Raw genomic sequence first — 20,081 nt, 5'->3', positions numbered from 1 at the left:
GGAACGGGGCACGTCAAATATACCACCTCAATCTGCTAAAAAAATGGAATGAGGTGGAATCGGTGTTGTTGGCAACGGTGATCGGGGGAGAGGATGATCTCGGGCCAGAGGCGAGCATTAAAGCACAATCAGTCGCGTTGGCCCCTGGGGGAGATCACCTCTCACCGTTACAACTCGCAGACTTATCGAAATTGCAGGCGGAATTCGCTGACGTGTTCTCGCCCCTACCGGGACGTACCGACTTGATTCAGCACCATATCGAGACCGAGCCGGGCGTGGTAGTTCGCAGCCGGCCGTATCGCTTGCCTGAACACAAGAAAAAAGTAGTTCAGGAAGAATTAGGCGCAATGCTCGACATGGGAGTAATCGAGGAGTCCAACAGTGACTGGGCGAGCCCGATAGTTTTGGTCCCCAAAACAGACGGCTCGGTCAGGTTCTGTGTGGACTACCGCAAGGTGAACGCTGTGTCGAAGTTCGACGCGTATCCAATGCCGCGGGTTGACGAGTTGCTTGATCGGTTAGGTACGGCTCGATTTTATTCGACACTGGACTTAACAAAGGGCTATTGGCAGATCCCCTTGTCTCCATTGTCCAAAGAAAAAACAGCTTTCACCACGCCGTTTGGATTACACCAATTTGTCACGCTTCCTTTCGGCTTGTTAGGGGCGCCCGCAACCTTCCAGCGACTCATGGATAGGATTTTGCGTCCCCATGCTGCATATGCTGCTGCGTACCTGGATGACATAGTGATTTATAGTCACGATTGGCAGCGGCATATGCAGCATGTGAGGGCGGTCCTGAGGTCGCTGAGGAGAGCGGGGCTCACGGCCAATCCGAAGAAGTGTGCGATTGGGCGGGTGGAAGTAAGGTATCTGGGCTTCCACTTGGGTCATGGGCAGGTGCGTCCCCAAATTGATAAGACTGCCGCAATTGCAACCTGTCCGAGGCCCAAGACCAAAAAGGAGGTAAGACAGTTTTTGGGGCTGGCGGGATATTATAGACGGTTTATACCAAATTATTCGGACCTCACCAGCCCTTTGACTGATCTTACTAGAAAGGGGCTACCAGATACGGTCCAGTGGACGGAGCCGTGTAAACAGGCTTTTACCCAAGTAAAGGCTGCTCTATGTGGCGGGCCGCTCTTACACTCCTCTGACTTTTCTCTCCCTTTCTTGTTGCAGACTGACGCGTCGGACAGGGGGCTGGGCGCAGTCCTGGCCCAGGAGGTGGAGGGGGGAGAGCGGCCGGTGCTGTACATTAGCCGTAAGCTCTCCAAGAGGGAAGCTAAGTACAGCACCATAGAAAAGGAGTGTTTGGCCATCAGATGGGCCGTTCTCACTCTCCGCTATTACCTCCTGGGGCGGGAGTTCACTCTCTGTTCGGACCACGCTCCTCTCCAATGGCTCCACCGCATGAAGGATACCAACGCGCGGATCACCCGTTGGTATCTGGCTCTTCAGCCGTTTAAGTTCAAGGTGGTCCACAGGCCGGGTGCTCAGATGGCTGTGGCCGATTTCCTCTCCAGAAATGGGGGGGGGGGGGGGGGGGGGGCTGCAGGCCGGACGGCTCCCCGGCCTGAGTCGGGCGGTGGGGGTATGTGACAAGGGGGGCGTGGTTCAGCGAGGTCTGCAGCGGGAGAGAGGGCCGCGGGACGAGCGGTAAGTGAGTGGGTTGGACGCAGATCAATAACACCTGTCTCTTGTTCCAGTAATGAGCGCGGAGACGGGATAAAACACCAGCGGAACCGGAGACCGGGGAGAGAGAGAGTCGGACTGTTGGTGCGAGAACACAGAGACTGAGTTTACCCGGAAGCCGGAAGTGCCGCGAACCGGAAGTTATTGTTGCTTATGAGTTTGACTGAGAACACACGAAGAAGTGTGTTATTGACATTGAGAAAGAGAAAATAAAGATACGCATCAACAGTCCAGCCGACCCGTGTCCACTTCCTTCCTTACTATATCGAACTTGCTACAATAAGCGATAATTGTTTTGGAACCAGAATATTACTTGATAGGTATCGCCCCATCATACTTACTTTGGTGTGTTAAACTTGTATGAGTTTCTTTCTTCTGTGGTAAAAGATGCTTTGAGAAATGTCTGGGTTTTCTTGTGTGCATACAATGGAAATCAATGGTAACTAAAACCGCTATTATGCTCCACAGAAGAAAGACAATCATACAGGTTTAAAACGACATGAGGGTGAGTAAATGGTGAATAGCCCCTTTAAGAGCAACAAGCAGTTACCCCAAGTAGATAATTTTACAGTAAAGACGCTGGCACATAATATAGTCCTTTAAATATATCTATGCATTGAATATACATTTTTGTTTTAGGCACACTTAATTAACTGCATGTTTGTTCATTTTTACAGAAAAAATGTATGACCCTAAAACTTAATAACCCTTTAAACTGCATATTTAAAGGAGAATAACATAAACAGACAGAATTCATGACATAAAGACACATTTTAAGAAAAACACATTAGTGGAATTATAAACAAGCATTATAATCAAACATCCATTAAAAAGAGGAAGACATACTGCATTTGCATGAAAAACCACAGGATACACAATTAGTCACTAAGTACTGCAGAAATGCAGTTGACAGGAGGGTGGAAAAGCTGAAGGGCACATGACAAGGTCCCTAGAAACTGTCTCCTGTCCATCTCCACTCAGAGGAGATAAAGGAAGACACTCTGAACAACAGCTGAGTTTATATTTAGAAAAAGGAGGGAGGGCTGCAATCATGCTGTGGGTCAAACCGTTTGACACCTACACACTGATGACGGTGAAAAACACAACAGGCAAAAGATTTATGTTGTCATAAATCCTTAACAAAGGTAAAGAAACACAAACAAATATTGAAAAACATGAGGGATGAAGCTAAAGTGATGTTGAAAAAGCAACTAATCTATATAACCAAAGGAAAATATTAGCTCACACGAAAATGAAAACATGTTTTGGGTGCGTCTTTACTATCTGTGGTGTTGTGACTTCCATCTTTTTAATTATCACTGATTTTATTAACATCTCTTTCCTCTAAAAGCCTGTCTGTTTTCATTATATGGACATGTTGTGTCTTCGCCTGTAATCTCTTTTTCTACTTTTCCATCACTCCATTGTCTGTTTCTTGCCACAATGGTGGTGCAGTCGGCTTCACTGCACCACTGTCACAAACGACCGACTGGTGACTCATCCACTTACATACTCAATCGCGCGCTCTCTCTCTCTCTGTCTCTCTCTCTCTCTAGCACTCTTTATCTTCCACAGACACACACAAACAAATAATAATACATTCCTGACAAAGCATCCGTCTTTTTTGTTTGAGGATGCAAACATTATACCATCAGAGGTCACGCCATGACCGATGTCGAAATATCAAGCAAACAGACATGAAAAAAGGTCTGCAAGTTCTCTATAAACTGTTACTGCTGTCATTTGGAATAAGGTTTCATCATTAAAAAAAATAATTGATTATGCTGAACTAGAACGTGAAGACAGATGAGAAAAAAAAAAGTCATTGTACTTGGAAGTTTAGACTAAAACCGTTTTATTATTTATAAAATTACATTCACACATTATTCTGTTTTGGTTACCTGACAGATTTTACACAGGGAAAAACATGCCCTCATGCTGAATTATTCAATTGTTTAAAAATAAAAAGAAACAGTTAATCTCAAAATAGTCCCTTATTTCACACCACGTTTAAAAAGCTATGTAAATACATCACACTTAAATATCAAAGCCCTCTTTTTTTAAAATCTGAAACGAGCTACAAATACTCCCTTACTTATTACAACTCCAACACCATGCTTACAGTCAGAAACACGTCTTTGGAAAGCAGGATGTAGACCAAGATAAACAAGAAAGAGCTTCAGCGCCATATTGTGGTTGAGATTCAGTGCCCTTTTCTCAAAGTAAGATGCACATTCAGACATTTTACTACTGTGGCTCAAGGGACAGAATGAATAGACCACACAATATAGTCCATTCAGTATTGCAGCCATTTAAAAGGTCTATTTAATATTCCTCCCATTTAGTGAATATATCCATAAAATCGATCCATTAGAAAAAAAAACCATTAGAATATTTACTTATGGTCCATAGCACTTAATTTAAAGTGGTACAAGTACAAATATTTGCATTTCACACAAATAAACATGGCTGGATGGTCAATGTCATTGTTTCCTGAGCAGCTACAGTAGATGTATAGTAATGGCATTTAGGAAGATTCAATTTGAGGTTATCTACTACAGGTAGCTTTTCCAAAGCAGATCACTTGATCAATGTAACGATAAATCATTCTCTGAAATAAAACTAAAAGCTGAGATTGCATGACCTGTTCAAATGGTTTCTAAATAGGTTTCTGATTGCCAAATTCAAATGCAACTCTCTTTCTATATTGTCTCTTAAGAAAGAGGAGTTGCCAGCTAGGCAGCCATTTTAAAATGTAAAAGACAAAAAAAGGTTGGAATTGAAATACAATCACATGCTGATCTCAGTAGTACCAAAATTAACCCGGCTACCCTCTTTTATTCCCCTTTTCTCCTCCCTTCCTTTGGACCCACTTGCAAACTTCTCTTAACATGTCGCAGTAGTACCGAAATTTACCATCTGTCTTGACTGCATTGGAAACTATTTCTAGGCCAGCCCCATCTCCTCTAGGACGCTCCTGGGTGACTCATCCTCCTGTCCGGAGAAAAGGAGACAGGGGTTTCCATTGAGGCGTCCTCACAGTGTACATTACACAATGCAATGATTATTTAACTTGCCGCCTTACAATGCGCAATACTCAAAGGAAAAGTTGTGAGTATATATAAAAAAGGAGTCACAACAACAGAATTAAAGTAACATTATTAGACTTTTCCATGCAAACAACTTTCAAGAAATCAAAAATAACATGCATGCATACACACACACCTCTTGTAGAAGGTCGGCCTGTTCGATGGCCTTGAGCACGCTCTTCTTGGATGTGTCCTGAATTTCTCCCCCCATTAGAAACTCGTCCAGAATAAAGTAAGCTTTTTCAAAGTTAAAAATGATGTCAAGCTCACAAACCTGCATTTTGAACAATACGCACACAAAGCATATACATTAGAAACTATCTTGTTTACGTGCACAAGAATATGAAAATAATCCAGTTGTGAATGTGTCACAAAATTACAGTTTCTAGAAATCAGAATAATGCAGCTGCTATATGCCTATTATTTAATCAGCATTCTTTCATAAAAATGCCAAATTAGAAATATCCACTGTGATAGAATATTCATTTTTATACACAACCATTAAAAAGTATGTGGCCGGCTAGATTTGTTGTTTTTGATGGAAGTCTCGTATGATCACCAAGGCTGCATTTATTTGATGAAACATACAGTAAAGATTGTGAAATATTACTAAAATTAAAATAGCTGTTTTCAGTGTTATATTTCAGAAATCATTTTAATATTGCTGCTTGGTGCTCTAGAAACATTATTTCAACATAACTATCAATGTTGAAAATGGTTGTGCTGCCTAATATTTTTGTGGAAATCATATTTATCAGGATTCTCTGATGAAAAAAACAGAATGTTCAAAAGTCATCTGGCATGTACAGAGAAAAACAGACATGGGACAAATAGTGGAGGATAAAAAGCAGAGGAGTGGATAGACAAAAAAGCAAAAAGGATGAGAAAGTAACGAGAATTTCACAGGTTTTGGGTTGCTGTGATGTGAGGTATGAAATAGCGAGAAAGGAGGAGAGAAATAGAGAGGCCAGATGAAAGAGGGGTGGTGGCGAGGAATGACTCACACTGCCAAAGTACTTATCCAGCAGCTCCACAAAGCGATGGATGACCTCCAGGGTAATCAGCTCATTGTCCTGCTCCTCCACAGCACAGCAGAAATATAGACTGGCATACCTACACACCCACACACACAAATTGTAATGGTGTATATGCAGTCAATCAAGTAAACTAACCAAAAACACAAACAAACAAGCAAGCATATAAACCAGGGTTATTATAATTTGGGAATTAAATTAAATCTGAAATAAATATTATATTATATATTTAAAATTCACTCCTAACAAACTCATCAAGAATCTCCATATTTCACACGCACCCAGACTCTTGCTCAGCACAAAAAAAGCCAATGCAAGTAACCGTTTCATCAATCTTTAAATGTGTCTCTAAGCTTTAACCCCTTTTTAAGGAGGTGATTTTGATTCTCTGAAGCTGCCCAGTAGGTTGTGGTTAACACTATAAATCTTGCCATTCTTTGTTCGTCTCTCTTTTATATTTTCATTTATTCACCTGTGGTTTATTTCATTTTCATTTATTAAACTCTTAAATGTCTCTGTGTTTGCGGCTCACAAATCAAAGTCACTTAAACGGTTGATGTTGCTACATGCTTTTGTACTGTAAACACTAGTCATTATTCTTGGCCAGAAGAACAGTCTTTCTTAAAACTTCATTGAACATTGTCCTGGCGGTTCGGTGGCCGAACAGTTCATTTGTAAATGTACAATGTATTGTAAAATTCGATTTGTAAAATGAATTCTGCTACAGTTAATTCTGAAATCTGATCTGTATATAATATAATTAATATAATATAATATAATTAATAATATAATATAATATAATATAATATGCTTCCGGTTGGGCCTTGAAGGGATGTAGATGTGTCTAACTAAGCTCTCCCACGTGAACCTTAAAATTCTTCAACAAGACACCTCTTTCGTTGTTTGAACCCACACAGACACTGTGTGCATGGATAAAATGTTATAATTTTTGTTTTTTATTCTGTTGATTGAATTAAGCCGCTTATAAATATGCCGGACCTGAGGAAGGCTGATTAATATAATATAATATAATATAATATAATATAATATAATATAATATAATATAATATAATATAATATAATATAATAACCTGTTGTAGTTACTAGCCACAATTTTTAAAATTGATACCACAGAAGAAACCTGCCATATACACACGTATATGTACACGTGTAACAGTACAATGGATCAGAGCATCAGGTCTTAAAGTGACAGCAGCCTAATATTCCTAACTTTACATTAACTTAAGACATAATTGACTGTAGTTACCTGAATACTCGCCCAGACCGGCATTTTAACATTATTTTGTTCGTGTTTGAGGTCAATAAGCAGCACAAAAAAAAAAACAACTACATTTAGTACTGATAGGTGGCTTTGTGTGCACACACTTTGAGTGGGAGCACAAAATCTGTGGGAATGAGCAATCCCACACAAATGAAAAGCTTGTAACACCAACAGTATTCATCTGGAGCAAATACAAAAAGTGAGTGAGGGGAAGCGGGTTTGTGCATCAACTTCCTGTTGGAGAGATGAACAAGAGAGTGAGAAAGCACACCTGGTATCATGTATCTATTCTGCTGGAAATATGAAGATATTTCAGTATCAATATACAGTATATTGAAAAATGTATATTTTTGACAACACTACATTGCACTTGGTTTATTACTCAGGTGCCCTGTTTAAAATAAAAAGTTGAACAATTTAAAAATGTACAAGCCCTGGCAAACAATTATGGAATCACCACATGTAGAGGATGTTCACCCAGATTTTTTATTTTATAGCAAACAAAAATCACAGATATGAAACAAAAATGTTGTTCAATAGCTTAACATTCTGGCTTAATGAAACTGGCACTTCATATATTAATGGCATGTCTTTTTCCAGATTAAATAAAGGGAAAAAAATGGAATCATCTTTTAATTTCAACAAATATAAACAAATATAAATTGAAAGGAAACATGGCCCCAACGAGAGTTGTCAGTTGGAACAATGGACAGGATTATAAAACTCCTTCAACAAGGAATTTCAACACGGAGTGTGGCCAAAGAACCTTGTTGCTCCCAGTCAGCTGTGTTGAAAAAATGTGGTGCAAGTATAAAATAAATGGTAAGGTTATAAAAGAAATTATATTAAGGAAACACACAGGCAGACCAAGGAAGATGTCAAAAGGTTAGGATGGAAAACAAAGCAATATGCCTTGAAACTGCACATCAAAACAAATGGGCGGAAACTGGAGTCAACGTTTGTGACAGATTTTACCTATACAAAAGCCAAACAAAAACCAACATTAATACCCAAACAGAAGAATACAGCTTACAATGGGCTAAGGAGAAGCAATCATGGAGTGTGGATGATTGGATGAAAGGGATATTCAGTGATGCATTACAAATCTGCAATGGTCAAGATGATGAACGTTTGTCTGGCACCGTTCTAATGAAACATATAAAGACGACTGCCTGAAGAAAACAATCAATTTTCACAACTCATTTATGATATATGGTTGTATGACATGAGATGATAATCATTACCTCAACAGTCAATGCACAGATGTACATAGATATTTTAGACACCTTTCTCATTCCATCTATAGAAAATGGCTTTGGTGATGAAGTCAATTTTTAGGATGACAATGCATCTCGTCACAGAACAAAGAGTTAAGATTTTTTTTTAGGAAAGGCATATCAACTCAATGACATGGCCAAAACAGCAAACAGTCAGTAATTGAAAATGTATGGTGGTGTAAATAAAAATAAAAAACTGGTCCATGACAAGGCAAAGCTGATCTGTCAACTGCTATTCGAGAAAGTTGGAACCAGATGGATGGGAAATATTGTTTTTCATTAGTGAAATCCATCAAAGGATTCAGGCTGTCATAAAAGCCAGAGGAGGAGCAACAAAGTACTAACTGTGATGTTTTTTCCCCTTGATGATGCCATACTTTTTTCCTCTACTTGATCTTTATTTGTTTGTTTCCTATAAAAGTAATAAAGCTGGGTGAACATCCTCTAAGTGTGGTAATTTAATTATTTTTGCCAGAGGTTGTATATATTGTACAGCCTATAAAATACAACCCACCAAAGTGGCTGGTAGGAGTGACGGCAATACACGCCACAGATCTGGCAGATTGGTGGGTGTTAACATTAATCCCTTTTCCCCTCCAAAAAGCATCGTACCAGGTGTAAACAAGGCCTTTAAGAAATTAGGTGGTGTGCATATTATATGATGGGAAAATCTGTTTTTTTTTTAACTTTGGCTTGGATGCATGTAAACTTATTGTAGGAGACCTCTAAAATAGCATAATAGGGGCACTTTAACCAAACCTCACTGATATTAACTAGCTGGCAAATCAAGAACATATCAGATGCAGTGCTAAAGTGAAAAACAAAAACATGCATCATACATAACAGAACATGCCTGCTTTACTGTTAGTGCCCCCTTGTGGCAAAAAACAATGACCACTCCAGTACAACTTTTTTTGTCTAGTGCAATGGCAGTATTAAAGATCATTTTATTACATAATATGAAAACACACTGTGAGAGGTCACAAGAGGGTACTAATAAATCAAGTCAGTGTATGTGTTAGGTAAATAGATATAATTTATGTGGATGTTTCAAACAATTCCACTCCTCAATATTGACACATTAAATTAGTAATTTGTTCAAAATAATGTGAATTGATGTATGCTTCACTAGACAGTTATAGAAAAAGCATAAAACAAACCAAAACAACAGGCCAAACTGTGTACCAGGACTTCATTTTTTTTTAATACACCTATTGTGGGCATGTGAAGAGCAGAGAAAAGTGGAACATTTGCAACCGACATTTCTGTCTCACAAAGACATCAAACGGATGTGTGGTGTTCTACCTCTTGTAGACTATCTTCAGATCTCTCCATTCCAGGAAACTACACATTTTGGGCTTTCTGGCCAGCACCACCTGCATGAGCTCTCTGACCATCTTTTTTTTGTCACGTTCAGCCGTAGCCGTGTACCATTTCTGGAGTCGTAGCTTCCCCTGCCGGCTGAACAGAAGCATAAAGCGCATCTACATAAAAACAGAGAGACAGAGGAGACAGAGAGAGAAACAGAGACAGAGACACAGAGAGAGAGAGAGAGAGAGAGAGAGAGAGAGAGAGAGAGAGAGAGAGAGAGAGGGAGGGAGGGAGGGAGGGAGGGAGGGAGATGCAGAGAGATCACAGAAAAAAAATAGTTAGTTCCTCAACAAGACACTAAATGAAAAGGAGCAGTGTTAAGTATTATTTACTAAATTATACCCTAAGTATTTTGTTAAGATTTATTACTATTATTATTTTTTTTTATATTTTGATAACATTTTAGCAATTTTGTTATGTGCTTTGACATTTCTTTTTAGCTTTTTGTCTATTTGGCATTAATTTATTTTTATTTCAGATTTAGGTTTAGTAATTTAAGCATTTCAACATTTCTTAATTTCGATTTAAAAAAAAAAATTGTTTAAGTTTTTCCATCTAATATTTATATTTTAATTTAATTTTAAAGAGTTAGTTCACCCAAAAATGAAAATTACCCCATGATTTACTCACCCTAAAGTCATCCCAGGTATACGAGGCATTCTTCTTTCAGACAAATACAATCAGAGTTATATTAAAAATGTCCTGGCTCTTCCGGGCGTTATAATGGCAGTGACTGTTGGGTCATTTTTGAAGTACATAAAAGTGCATCTGTCCATCATATAACTGCTCCACACGGCTCCAGGGGGTTAATAAAAGTCTTTTGCAGCGAAGTGATGCATTTGCGTAAGAGAAATATCCATATGTAAAGGTGCCCTAGAATTTTTTTAAACAATATTTTAAATTGTACGCTGATATCTAAGATCAAAAATTGTCCAGATGCAGTTTTACAGGTCCATTTACAACCCTAGAAATTGTCCCTAGGATGTAATGCTCTGTTTTGCCTAATTTGGAAGGGTCATGAATATTAATGCAGAATTCTGCTCTGATTGGCTGTTTCACTGCACGACAATGACAGCTAACACATCTATACCATCTGTCATTGACATTGATTTTACAATGATAGCTTCTTAACTTTGAATCACGAACTGAACTGGGTAGCGTGTAAATATGTTATTTGTACAGTAACGTTACAGTTTGACAGTAGAGTACTGATTTAAAAGTCGATTTATTTAGCAAACAAAGTAATGTAGAAGCCACTCAAAATAGTCAGTGTCATGTTTACTACTCACCCGCTCCAAAATAATCATACTTCAGTTCTCAAAAAAATGTATCTTTATTTAACAAATTCACTTGAAGCCTTGTCAAATGACTATCATTTCAACTTAGATGGTGAAGGTAACGTTAGCTACAAGGATCGAGTGAGCGATCTGTAAGCAACTAAACAGTAGTAGTAAACGTAGTTAGTTTTTGAGTTATGTTTTAATGATGAAATATAGGCTAATTTAGATTTCAAGCTGTCAAATAGGATCGACATTTGTATCTACTGTTGTATTTTATGACAACACTGGCAGGAAATAATATTAACTTTGTCATTTGACCAACTGTTATGTGTGCTACTTGGAGTTTCCAGTACTAGCATCTTGCTTTGGATCTAGACAACACAGGGGATATTATCATAATGTTGTCTTACTACTAAAAAACGTTCAATTTAATCAGAAATGGGTTCGAGAGTCAAGAAGTGGATAAAATCACTACTTACTGTTTGCAGGAATATGGTTGGAATCGGCCCTTTCTTCAGTTTCAGACGCTGAGCGAAACCTGCTTGATATTGCCCAGGTATATCACAGAGAAAATATCCGTGGTGAAATGGGCCAAGCAAACAAACAACTTTGAATTAAATTGTTGCGGCATCCGAATGTAAATAAACATCAACCATGACTGCTGACATTTACTATCTGTGGGAAGGCTATGAAAAGTCCTCACATCCCCTGCACTGCCTGGAACATGACATTTATTTCCATGATCTGCCGTTTTCACTATCCTCGCGTGTCGCTTGTTTACCTGCTGAACTGATGATTCAGCTGCGCAGTTCCACCTGAAAATGAACATTGGCTGACATATAAATGTTGGGAGCATACATATTAATGATCCTAGCGATTGCGTCACAGTGGGCGTTATGTTGAAAATAGCCTGTTTTTCCGTGGTGCTTTTCACAAACAAGATTTATTAAGGAGGATACATTGGTGTTTGAGACTCACTGAATGTGATGTCTATGTACTGAACTCTTTTTATTTAACTATGGCAAGGTTAATTCAATTTTTCATTCTAGGGCACCTTTAAAAACGTTATAAAGTAAATCCGATTTTATTCATCTGAAAGAAGAATGTCTAAATTTAGACTGTGAATTTAGTAAATTTAGGGTGAGCAAATCATGGGATAATTTTCATTTTTTTGCTGAACTAACCCTTTAAATTAATTTTAATTAATAAAAAATATAAAGGTTTTAGTTTGCAAAAACAACACTTTTGGTAATACACACGTTATTTGTTAACTACCCACATACAAATGAGGATGATGATTCAATAAAACCACCACCAGTATCTAACTTATCAGAAAGGATGAAGGCGTAATGGAAAAAAGTGTGTAGAAATTGTGCTTTTTTTTTGCCCTAAAAAGAACTTCAGCGTCATCCATCATTATAAAATTAGAAAGCGAGCTGGCCTATACATTTCAGATGTGTTAAATATTTAAGAGGAGAGCTAAAGAGCACTGCATCTGCTCCCAACAGACATGGCCCACATATCCAACAAGGTGCATTTAGCTGAAACCACTCCAAAGGCTATCAATAACCATCACATTTTCTGATCACGACACACTATGATTAAAAACCACAAGACTGTCACGTGGAATACTACTGCTCCAAGCACACATTAGTTTAATTGTGGAGGATTTCTTACCAGGTTGCTAAATTGAGGACTTATACTTTGTGCCAGAATTTGTCAGCCTACATTAGCCCTTGAAATAGTCTAAAAATGGTGCACTGCACTTGGCAGTGAAAGGCTCTGATGTACAACAGCCGCTTAACATCCAGAAAAAAGAGAGACATAAAAAAGACGGGAGAGATGTGGGACATTTTTTTCATATTGAGGCCAAAGACGAGAATAGTAACCTCCTAAGGGAGAGAGACTAAATTATTCAATGCTATAAAAAGATGTCCATATTTAGCAGCCATATCAAGTGAAAATTTAGCCTCCACATATAAAGACAAGTTTGTTAAAACCATGCATTGTTTGATCAGTGCAATGTCTTTTAATATTAGTTAGTAGTTTAAGCACACAGACGTTGGACATTAAACTTTCACATTCATGAAAATCTACTGTTAATAAAGAACATTAAAATCTACAGAACAGACAATCAGATCACCGTCTACTGCTAAACTACACATCTTTACTTACAGCGATGAATGTTTTCTGCTGTTTTTCTAGCAACATAGAAAGAGGGGAAAACAAAGTCTTATATGGGGGAAAATGCTCTTATAGACTTGTATGGTTTGTTTGAGCTGTTTATAGAGCTAAGCATAAGCAAATTCAGGTCAGTTAAGTGAATATGGCAAACAGAGTACAGACTAAAAAGACATCCCATTTTGCTTTCCTCTGTTATGAGCATGAGTGCTTTCTTCAGTTGGCACTGTATGGCTTATGATGTGTTGGATATTATCTCTCAGAGCAGCACTTCCTTTCATGCTTAACTGATTAAACAAAGGAAATACGTTGTGAAATACTTCTATAAGGGAATAGCTTTGAGAAAACACATTGTTACATGGCGCTAAAAATGTACTGTGCGATTTAAGGCATTCTGACTCACAGTTCATCTGAATCTCACATTAAAAACACACTATACAGCAACTAGACAACCGTTTCCGGGTCGAATCAAAAGAGTTAACGTTGAAAGACAACTTTTAAAAAAATGATTTAAATTGATTTCAGAAAATGATTTCATTTGAAACCTCAGGTTCCGCCAACGTCGATACCTTGGATATTCCGGAAATACTCAATAGCATTTAGCAGATTAATTATTATTATCAATTTAACATCAAATCCAGCTGTCAAACCGACATGGTAACGTTAGTGAACAAACGCTTTTCAATCTATGACATCTAGAGAATTTCTCGATTTAATAGTGAGATGTAACTTCGTTAAACCACACAAAGCGTCCACTCCGAACAGACAACATAGGGCCCGAAGGTGAGATGTGAATCTTTAAGCAGGTTTTGAGGTGTCCAGCAGGTACTTACTTAGCTTTAGCTAGCTAGCTCTGCACGAAAAGTGCAGATTAATAGCACTATAAGAGTATAACTTACCATTCTGACGGCTTAATGAGAGCAGTCAGGTAATTTCAGTGAACAGCAAACCGCTTTTTGGTAAATACCGCAACAATCAATACATGTCTAACTGACTAACGTTACTCGTAGTTTCAGAGCCCCATTGAATCAGCCTGGAGTAGCTCTGTCCGATTCGTGAACGAATTGTTCTTTTGTGTCGGATCTTTTCAATGAATTGTTTGAACCGATTCGTTCACGAATGGGACTAATGCATTACTGTAAAAACTGCCGTATTAATGAAACTACACGTAATAAACAGCAATATGTGCCGACAAAATTTTAGACTATTTAATATGCGAGGCAGAGATGTCAGAGACCACGTTTAATTATTAAGTAAAATAACTGTAGAATCTGTTCTTAGAAACGAACTGTTTGAAAGAACCGATTCGTAGAATTGAGCTTCCGTCACTAGAGATGAGTCGGGTATAGCGTCATCACCATCAGCGCGCATGCGCTCTCTGCCCATTCATGTCTCCACAAGAACTCTTACAGAAATTTAATTTGCTTTCAACATAAATTAATTACTGCTTTAAAAATATTAAATAGAAAATAGCGAACGTTTTAAAAGTTTGTATACAAAAGTAATAAAGTGGTTTTCTTGTCCGTTTGTGAAGATTAACAGCTTTGCCTCTGTGACATCAGGATGTAGAATAGACATACCGATGTTGTTGCCATGGCAAAACAGGGGCTGAATCAGGTTACCATGGTAACGGAGATAGGGTGAGTCACTCTAACTTTAATCTGTTAACCCAGATTGCTGCTGCTCAGTTTGGTCATTCATTGCCACAATCATGGTAATGCCAAGTAAAGAACCCTGTTCAGCTCGTGCTAATCATACATTTATCTGAAAAAAATATTTATTACACTTGGCTACCTACGCATTAAATTTTATCTGAAAAGAGCAATATATCTTAATTTGTATTGTTGTCATACTTTCAACACAAGGTGTCACCAGCTCCTCAGTAATTTAATAAAGAATGCAAAAGTGGTCGCATATTGTCACTTTTATTATAAAACAAAACAATTAAAAAAAGTCTTCAAGAAAATGACATTCGACAATAAATTAATATAAATACAGTAAAATACAGCTTTTTAAAAAAATATAATGCACATTAAACAGGTGATACAAGCATAGACATCAATTAAATCTTCAAATTGTTAGTGCATGTAGACTTTTGTCTGCTGAGGCTTTAAATTATGTCCTTGATGTTTCAGACATATGCTTTGAATGTTAATGTTCTCTTTTCATATTCTATAGCAGGTTTAGCATACCACTATAGCAGAGAAAACATACTGAATAACTTTGTTATTCCTTATTAAAGTTTGGCACTCCAAGCTATGCTCAAATGCCAGATATAGAATGTTTTGCATTTTTCCCCGACTTCATTTTAAAACAGATCTCATGTCTTCAGTAGTATGTTGTGTACAAACTTATTAGCAGTTTCTTTGGTACTTCTGTTTGTTGTCCTGTTTGTTCCTTTAGTCTGTTAGTATTCCTGAGGCTGGTTAACTTGACCGCTGAACAACAATGCACCTGTGAAGTTAAGCAGGATATATTAATATTGAGGGAGCAAACAAACAAACAAACAAATGTCCAAAATTAGACTGACATTTATTTAGATAAAAATCCATCAAAATGTAATGAAATGAGGTGAAAGCACAACTGACCAGTGGGTGTGTGTTGAATGAAGAAGTAGAACGGCCTGTCTAGTGTGATCTCTTCTACAGCCATGCGAGAGTAGATGACAGCCGCTGTGGAGTCACAGAATAATGTAAAAGATGCATTTTGGAATCACTATAATGATTGTTAATGCGATTAAATATTTGTTGTGGTAGCTAGCAATTCAGTGTCTGTACCTGTGGCAGATGAGCCTTTGGTTCCTTCTTCATTCACCTCAAGTTTTACTTTCTGAAGGACCTTGGATATACATAAAGGTTCCTCAGCTAAGTGGTTGGAACAGAGAGAGACAGTGAGAAAGAAAAAACATGTTAGATTAAATCAAAGAGAATCCATTAAAATGTATTCCCAAACAAAACATAATAAAATGTGAATTTCTAATACTCACTGGTAATGCGAGAGAAATCAGCTTTGCTCTGGCTGAAAAGGTCTCCAAGACCCATCTTGGTGAGTGTAGACTTCAGATCAATTTCTGCATCCATAGAGAACCTGAAAAATCATCATAACATACATTAGGCCTCTTGTTTTAAATGCTAAAACATTTTTTTGTTAAAAGCTAAAGAAAGTTCACAGAAATGGATCAAAGTCTTGGTTACCTTGGAATAACCAGTCGTTTGCTAATCTTTCTCATCTCTTTTCTCCATTGGTGAATCCTGCTGCTGCTTAGCTCTTTGTTCAAGTCCATCAGAGGCACATCTCTCTCAAATGGTGTCACCAGAAGCATACTTAGGGACTCCCCCTCATAAGGCACCTCAATGACATCATAGTCCACACCATCCTCAGTCACAAACTCACCTGGTTGGAGAAAAAAACTGCTGTAAATAACCTTAGATTTTTAAATGTATCTTTCCCTGCCATCAATCCATCTATCAGTTCTTTTAAAAGAATCACTGACACTCACCATAGTTGAATTTTTGAGTCGTTGTCATCATAGGAACAGATATAGCACTGCCGTTGACTCTGTGGAAGAGCTGTTTCGTAGTAAGTTTAGGGTCAAAGGGTGTCTTCCAAATCCCATGGAAATGGAGGGCATTTAACAGAACTAAACGTGTCTGTTCACTCAGCACCCCAGGTTGGAGGAAGTCAGAAATCATTCCTAAGAAAATTAAAACAAGTCAAGTTAAGCATCTTAGTGTGTGATTGGTGAGCTTACATTTGCACTTAACTGAAGAGATGTACAAATGAGAATTACCACTGGCAATTTATTCAAAATAGCACTAACTTTAATAACTTACCACCAGTGTGGTCAGATGTCCAGGAGTTGATCACCTGCCTGGCCATCTCTGGGTGGCTAAAGTCTATTTGGTGTGGGATGCTCTGGAAGGCTTTGGTCAGGCTGCGTCTAAAGACCTTTTCCAAGAGGATCTTCCTGTCGACCATGACACCGCTGGCCACTTCCACTCCATCTTCACTTGCCAAATCTCTCTGAAGAAGCCTTTGTTGCTTTGGCATTCCTCGTACTATCAAACAGAAAGAAAGAATTGAGTTAAGAAAATCTTTACATGTTACATTAGGGAAGCAAGATATTATGTTTTAAATATCAGAATATAAGATAAATTATACATGTACTTATTACATTTAGAATTACGTTTCTTCTAAGCTGTTCCAGAACATATTTTGAGTTGATCTGAATTACATCTACTGCTCTTATTTATCTACCTTGTAGTGAGTAGCCCATCTTGGAGGTGAGCAATTCATGTGTGCTGCCATAGGCACCCAGCTGAGCCATGCCCAGCACAGAGGAGATGCCATAGGGAGAGAGAGCCAGATTTCTGTCCGGAGCAGACTCGACGGCTGTGGAGAAAACCTGCAGTCCAAAATCCGTCTGTTTCTCCTGGATAAGGCTGCACAAGCTTGACCCGCAAAGGGTAAAGATCAGCATCATACTCAGGCTCTGCATTCTGAATAAGTGAGGAAGAAGAGAGAGATGTCAGCAGATTGTTGTTATTATTATTATTATTAGTAGTAGTAGTAGTATTATGTGTGTGTGTGTGTGGGGGGGGGGGGTAAAGTTTGCTGGTAAAGAGTTTATGAAAGACATTTTTTCCTTCTTCATTTTTCTGGTTACAATATGGGTGTGCTCACTAGGCAAAACCATGGAGACAAACAAATGCTTCAACATCGTCCAAAAAGAGAACAAGCTGCTTCTTTACTTTCCCTTGTGAAAATTCTCCCTCATGTGCCAAAAGCACCCCCCACTGTTACCATGCTATTTCTGTTTGTCTATCTTGACTCACTTTTTCATGCCTAACGTTTACCTACAGATCAATATATGAGCGTTTGTATAGGCTACAACAGTTCTAAGGCTCACAACGATAATGTGCAAGCTGTTGTTCAGATTAACAACTGATAATAACACAACTAACAATCACATTAACCCAATCTAGCCCAAAGTTTTTCCATGCTGTTCACATCAAAACATATCAGCAGCATAATATTGTTACTCAGTTACAATGAAAAAAAGTTTAAATCTACTCATCGGTTATATAGTCTACGCATTTTGTCCATTTGCGGTATGAAGCAGAACAAGAGCATACAAGTACCTTAAAGAAGTTTTTCTTTGCTTTCGTTGAGTTTCTTGGTAGATTTAGCTCGTTATTGTGATCCTCCAATGCAAGCACAGAGTTGTACTGAGAGTGTCTGTGAGCAGCGCCTGGCTCTATTTAAAGGACTTGAGACCTCCCCTTCAGTCGCGCACACACTCTAGCGGAAGTTATGAAGTCATCCTTGTCTGCTTTTTTAGTCCCCCTCTCCCCTTTTTTCACACAGACAAACATAAACACTTTCCCCCCACCCAGTCTATTTCCCTGTCTGTCTCTTTTCATTTTTACAGGACCGTTAACAGCAAAGTCATAATAGTCTAGTCTAGTCTAGTCTAGCAGCAGAGGTTACAGCTCCTCGTTCAGTCATTAATAAAACTCTCACATACACATTTCAGTAATAGATTTTATTATGATTATTATTAGTTATTTACATTTTTTTGCCAGACTAAATATATAACTGAGTAAATAAAATCCAAAACAAGGGATGGATGGATGGATGGATGGATGGATGGATGGATGGATGGATGGATGGATGGATGGATGGATGGATTAGCATGCCAACAACTGGCGATATTTAGACTGAATTAGACCTAATTTATCCCCTTTAACACTCAGCAACCACAACATGTATACAAATAGGTTCTTCATCTAGAACAATTAAGAACATTAAGCTGAACCATTGACTCACCTTTGGGAAAGATGACACATTACATTACCATATTTGGCTCTACCAAAAACACATTCCTTCACACATGCTCATAAAGAAGGCTACATTCTCCAAGTATAAGGAATAGTTTGGTGATAGGGACAGGAGGACATGAGACATACAAATAACCTGGAGCTATGTTTCAAGTCACGTTTAATTCTCCCTGGTATGAGCTTTATCATCAAGACCAAACATGGAATATGGCGCAGGCTGAATGCGAATAGAAGGCCTGCAGAGAAGCATCTATAAAACACTGAACAAAAAAAAAAAACAAGCCAGGTAGCCTACAACCATCCATTAAGTAATGTTAAAGTACTTACCAACTGTTTTACTGGAACACAACATCTGTCTCCTTATCAACTAACTGTAAAGGGAGTGAGACCTTGAATGGACCAGACAATGAAGTGTCAAAAAATAACTTCACAGGCCATGAAGTGGGAAAACATTATGTAATGTTTTAATTAAGCTCACAGATGTTTTTACATGTCCTTGTTTTCATGACTTGCATGCAAGCACTAAATAGTGTATACTGTCAAATGTACTATAATGTCCCCTCTTTTACTCATTTGGACGTATGGTGACATATGAATTTACACTTCATTCCTATAAACATAATGGTCTACTAAAAATTCTGCTAAGTAGTGTGGAAAAGCCTATTTTATTAGTACAGAATACTGAAGTGTTACAGGAACATTTAACTCTGTCCTAGTAGTGATGTCATGTTGTCATGTCAACTGAGCCTCTCCTCTAGTAAACTTGTGAATGGAAAATTGAACTTGCAGCGCTCAAAGGGAACGCCAACTCCATTTCCCAAAGGAATGAGTTTGCTATACTGTAACCACAGGAATCTTTGGGAAAGGAACAGACCAAAGCCACATTTTGAAAGATTAAGTGCTTTTATGCAATATTCAAACTCTAACTTCCGGCTCTGAGAAAACAAAACTGAGAGTATTATAACTGTAATTACTAGTGGGACACTTTTTCCCATTTCTCAATGGTAAAAAGTGTCCAATCAACCTGAAATCA

At 38.2% G+C, this 20,081-nt stretch overlaps 2 protein-coding genes across 4 annotated transcripts; both read right to left on the bottom strand.

Moving 5' to 3' along the window:
* Positions 1 to 3,532: 3,532 nt before the first annotated feature.
* Positions 3,533 to 14,260, bottom strand: ap1s1 (adaptor related protein complex 1 subunit sigma 1). Of its 3 annotated transcripts, none has more exons than XM_067443027.1 (6): positions 14,108 to 14,260; positions 13,203 to 13,228; positions 9,682 to 9,860; positions 5,788 to 5,896; positions 4,920 to 5,057; positions 3,533 to 4,688 (listed from the first exon to the last, which is right to left on the bottom strand). In XM_067443027.1, exons 3-6 carry the CDS (start codon positions 9,858 to 9,860, stop codon positions 4,641 to 4,643), a joined length of 474 nt encoding a protein of 157 aa, XP_067299128.1. In that variant the 5' UTR covers positions 13,203 to 13,228; positions 14,108 to 14,260; the 3' UTR covers positions 3,533 to 4,640. The 3 variants fall into 3 exon arrangements, with proteins under 3 accessions (XP_067299128.1, XP_067299136.1, XP_067299119.1); XM_067443035.1 differs by lacking the exon at positions 13,203 to 13,228 and adding an exon at positions 11,507 to 11,568; XM_067443018.1 differs by lacking the exon at positions 13,203 to 13,228.
* Positions 14,261 to 15,117: 857 nt separating this feature from the next.
* On the bottom strand, positions 15,118 to 18,490 carry serpine1 (serpin peptidase inhibitor, clade E (nexin, plasminogen activator inhibitor type 1), member 1). Its single transcript, XM_067451424.1, has 9 exons — positions 18,350 to 18,490; positions 17,466 to 17,707; positions 17,042 to 17,266; positions 16,708 to 16,902; positions 16,403 to 16,601; positions 16,195 to 16,295; positions 15,986 to 16,072; positions 15,797 to 15,880; positions 15,118 to 15,662 (listed from the first exon to the last, which is right to left on the bottom strand). Exons 2-9 carry the CDS (start codon positions 17,704 to 17,706, stop codon positions 15,616 to 15,618), a joined length of 1,179 nt encoding a protein of 392 aa, XP_067307525.1. The 5' UTR covers position 17,707; positions 18,350 to 18,490; the 3' UTR covers positions 15,118 to 15,615.
* Between the last annotated feature and the right edge of the window lie 1,591 nt (positions 18,491 to 20,081).

The sequence above is a fragment of the Pseudorasbora parva genome, chromosome 1, assembly GCF_024679245.1.
Source record: "Pseudorasbora parva isolate DD20220531a chromosome 1, ASM2467924v1, whole genome shotgun sequence".
Classification (NCBI taxonomy): domain Eukaryota; kingdom Metazoa; phylum Chordata; class Actinopteri; order Cypriniformes; family Gobionidae; genus Pseudorasbora; species Pseudorasbora parva.
This window is presented reverse-complemented; position numbering and strand designations above follow the sequence as displayed.

Bases quoted from the DNA above. Each gene is read 5' to 3' on its own strand.
- ap1s1 (XM_067443018.1), bottom strand. The intron at 5,897-9,681 runs GTAGAACACCAC...GTGGGTGTGTAG, and splicing joins CTGAAGATAGTCTACAAGAG to GTATGCCAGTCTATATTTCT. The intron at 5,058-5,787 runs GTGAGTCATTCC...TTCAAAATGCAG, and splicing joins TGGATAAGTACTTTGGCAGT to GTTTGTGAGCTTGACATCAT.
- serpine1 (XM_067451424.1), bottom strand. From the start codon at position 17,706: ATGCAGAGCCTGAGTATGATGCTGATCTTTACCCTTTGCGGGTCAAGC. The intron at 16,296-16,402 runs GTAACCAAGACT...ATGATTTTTCAG, and splicing joins AAACGACTGGTTATTCCAAG to GTTCTCTATGGATGCAGAAA. The intron at 15,881-15,985 runs GTACAGACACTG...GTGACTCCACAG, and splicing joins CAAAGGCTCATCTGCCACAG to CGGCTGTCATCTACTCTCGC.